At 66.8% G+C, this 2,412-nt stretch overlaps 1 protein-coding gene across 1 annotated transcript; it reads right to left on the bottom strand.

Annotated features, from left to right (window-relative positions):
• Positions 1–215: 215 nt before the first annotated feature.
• Positions 216–2,339, bottom strand: LOC104915504 (MARVEL domain-containing protein 2-like). Its single transcript, XM_031557480.1, has 3 exons — positions 1,019–2,339; positions 791–945; positions 216–648 (listed from the first exon to the last, which is right to left on the bottom strand). The coding sequence occupies exons 1-3, from the start codon at positions 1,876–1,878 to the stop codon at positions 407–409; spliced, it is 1,257 nt and encodes a 418-aa protein (XP_031413340.1). The 5' UTR covers positions 1,879–2,339; the 3' UTR covers positions 216–406.
• Between the last annotated feature and the right edge of the window lie 73 nt (positions 2,340–2,412).

The raw sequence follows: 2,412 nt of genomic DNA, 5'->3' as shown, positions 1-2,412 counted from the left end.
GTCCGCGTTGTGAGCGGGGTGCAGCGGGGGGTCGGGGCTGGGTTAGTTCGTTTTGGGGACCGGGGCTCAGCACCTCCTGGGTGACATCGGGGGACAGGAGCGTCCCCGGGGTGCTGGGTGCCCCCCACCATTGCGGGTACCCCAGGATGCGTTGAATCCTCCCAGAAATATCGGATTTTATTATAAACTATTCCGATCCCACTGCGGCTGCACCTGCTGAGTCCCGGGGCTGCAGAGCCACCAGAGACCCCCAGAAGCCCCACATTTGCTCCCTTTGCCCGGGTGGTCGCAATGCAGCAGGCGGGCAGTGGGTGCCCATAGTGGCATCACCCCAGCACTGAGCCCCACGGTGTCCCCAGGGATTTGGGGCGGGGGGGGTGGGGGGTCCCCATCCATCCTTCCCCGCTCAGAAGCGGGCGGTGCTGCTGCGGTCGTATTCGTGGATCTGTGCCTTAATGTGTGTCAGCTTCTCCTTCAGGTAAAGGCAGCGCTGCCGCTTTGCCACGAAGGCCAAATCCTGGCAGTGGGACACACTGAGCCCTGAGAGCCCCCACGCACAGCACCGGGATCCCACAGCCGCCCACAGCCATGCAGCACCAGGGAGGGCCCCAAGCGTGCTGGTCCAAATGCAAAATCCAACCCAGACCCCTCACCACCGCCCTCTTCTTCCCCAGGAACTCACAGCAGAGGTGGGCCACCCCTTTCTCATCCCACGGGGCGGAAAGCCTGACATCCCCACCTCCCCCCCACCGCCCCCCATCAGCCCCATGCACCCCGTCCCATCACACACCCACCGTGCCCACAGGTCGCTGCAGGTGGCACACAGCATCCCCGCACTGCTCTGCTTTCAGTTCCCCCTGCAGCTCCCGGTACTCTGCGTGCTGATCTGCAAACACAGCTCCGTACTGCTGCCGCTGCCGTGCGCTCCGGATTGCTGGGTACCGCCTGGAGGGGCACCACCAGCTCAGCCCACAGGACCCCCCAAAGAACCCCCCGCCCTCCCCCTCTGGCCACTTACACCACGTAATCAGGGATGATGCGTGGCTGTGGCACGAGCCCGGGGGGCACTGAGCCCGACCCCCCCCGCTGCTCGCCATCTTCGGTGGTGGTGACCCCAGCCCTCCGTGGGGGTCTCCTCGCCGTCCCCACCTCATCCTCGAAGACGACACGCTTGGCTGGGACCAGCAGAGGCTTCAGGACGCAAACTGGGGGACACGAGGCCCCCGCAGGCTGCAGGCTGTCCTCAGGGCTACAGGGAATCACCGCAGCCCCCCGGTGCCACCGGGCCACCTCGTGCCACACTTTGAGAGCCACGGCGCTGCCGGCCAGGTAGAGCAGCGCCGTGAGGAAGAGGAAGAGCAGCGCGGCTGCCTGACCCCCCTCCACAAGACAGAGCTGGGTGAGGAGGGGGCTGCCAAGCAGCGGGGAGGAGCAGAGCCCACCCAGAGTGACGGTGTGAATGTGAGCCCCCGCCGCCGCCAGGCAGAGCAGGAAGAGCAGCACGTGGAGCCCCGCTTCCATGGGGGGCCACCAGGTGACCCCCAGGAGGACGCGGTGGTGGCGGGCGGTGACCCCCAGCCCCAGCAGGAGGGCGGTGAGCAGCCAGGCCAGGCCGAGCACCGCCAGCACGAAGGGGGTCAGAGAGACCCCCAGGCCCCCCCCGAGGAGCAGCTCGCTGCTGTAAGCGCTGTGGCCCCGCGGGATGTCAGCGCACACGCAGATGAAGGCCATCCCCCCACACAGCAGCTGCAGCCCCCCCAGCACCCGCAGCAGTCCTGGCCACGACTTCACGTGGGCAAAGCTCTGCCAGAACGCATCCTGCCCAGCAGCATCGTCCCACGGTCCCTTCTCATTGCTGGGGGGGGTGGGCTCAGCCATCGTCTTCCAGAGGGGGCTACGGCGATGGGACCCCCCGGAGGTGGCCGTGCTGCTGGACTGGGGAACCAGGATGAGCCCCCAGCAAGGATCCCAATCCCAGCCCTCGTGCCTCAGTTTCCTCTGCAGGGTGCACACAGCCCAGCTGCCAGCTGCTACAGCTCCATCCCCGTCCTGTTAACACTCGGGACCCCCACCCCGCCCAGCTGCTGCTGTCCCCAGCATTACCTGCCTGCTGCATGGCAGGACGTGGCCCCCCAGGAGCGCTGCGGCCGCTACCTGCCGCCGATTGGCACCACGGGTTAAACATTAACAGCGGTGTGCTGCCAAACAGAGGGTGTGGGGCGTGGGGAGAGAGGGCTGTGGGGTGTGGGCTGTAGGCAGGAGCAGCCCTCACCCACCCCACCCAGCACCCTGTGTTTGGCTGTGCCAAGCCATGGGGAGCCACGCATCTCAGCGCTTGGGATCTGCAAAGACCTCCCCGACCCCTTAAGGGCCCCATCCCATCCCATCCCATCCCATCCCATCCCATCCCAT

This window comes from Meleagris gallopavo, assembly GCF_000146605.3.
Source record: "Meleagris gallopavo isolate NT-WF06-2002-E0010 breed Aviagen turkey brand Nicholas breeding stock chromosome 15 unlocalized genomic scaffold, Turkey_5.1 Chr15_random_7180001854097, whole genome shotgun sequence".
In the NCBI taxonomy this organism is placed as follows: Eukaryota; Metazoa; Chordata; class Aves; order Galliformes; family Phasianidae; genus Meleagris; species Meleagris gallopavo.
Note: the sequence above shows the minus strand (reverse complement) of the source record. Positions and strands in the feature narration are given on the sequence as shown.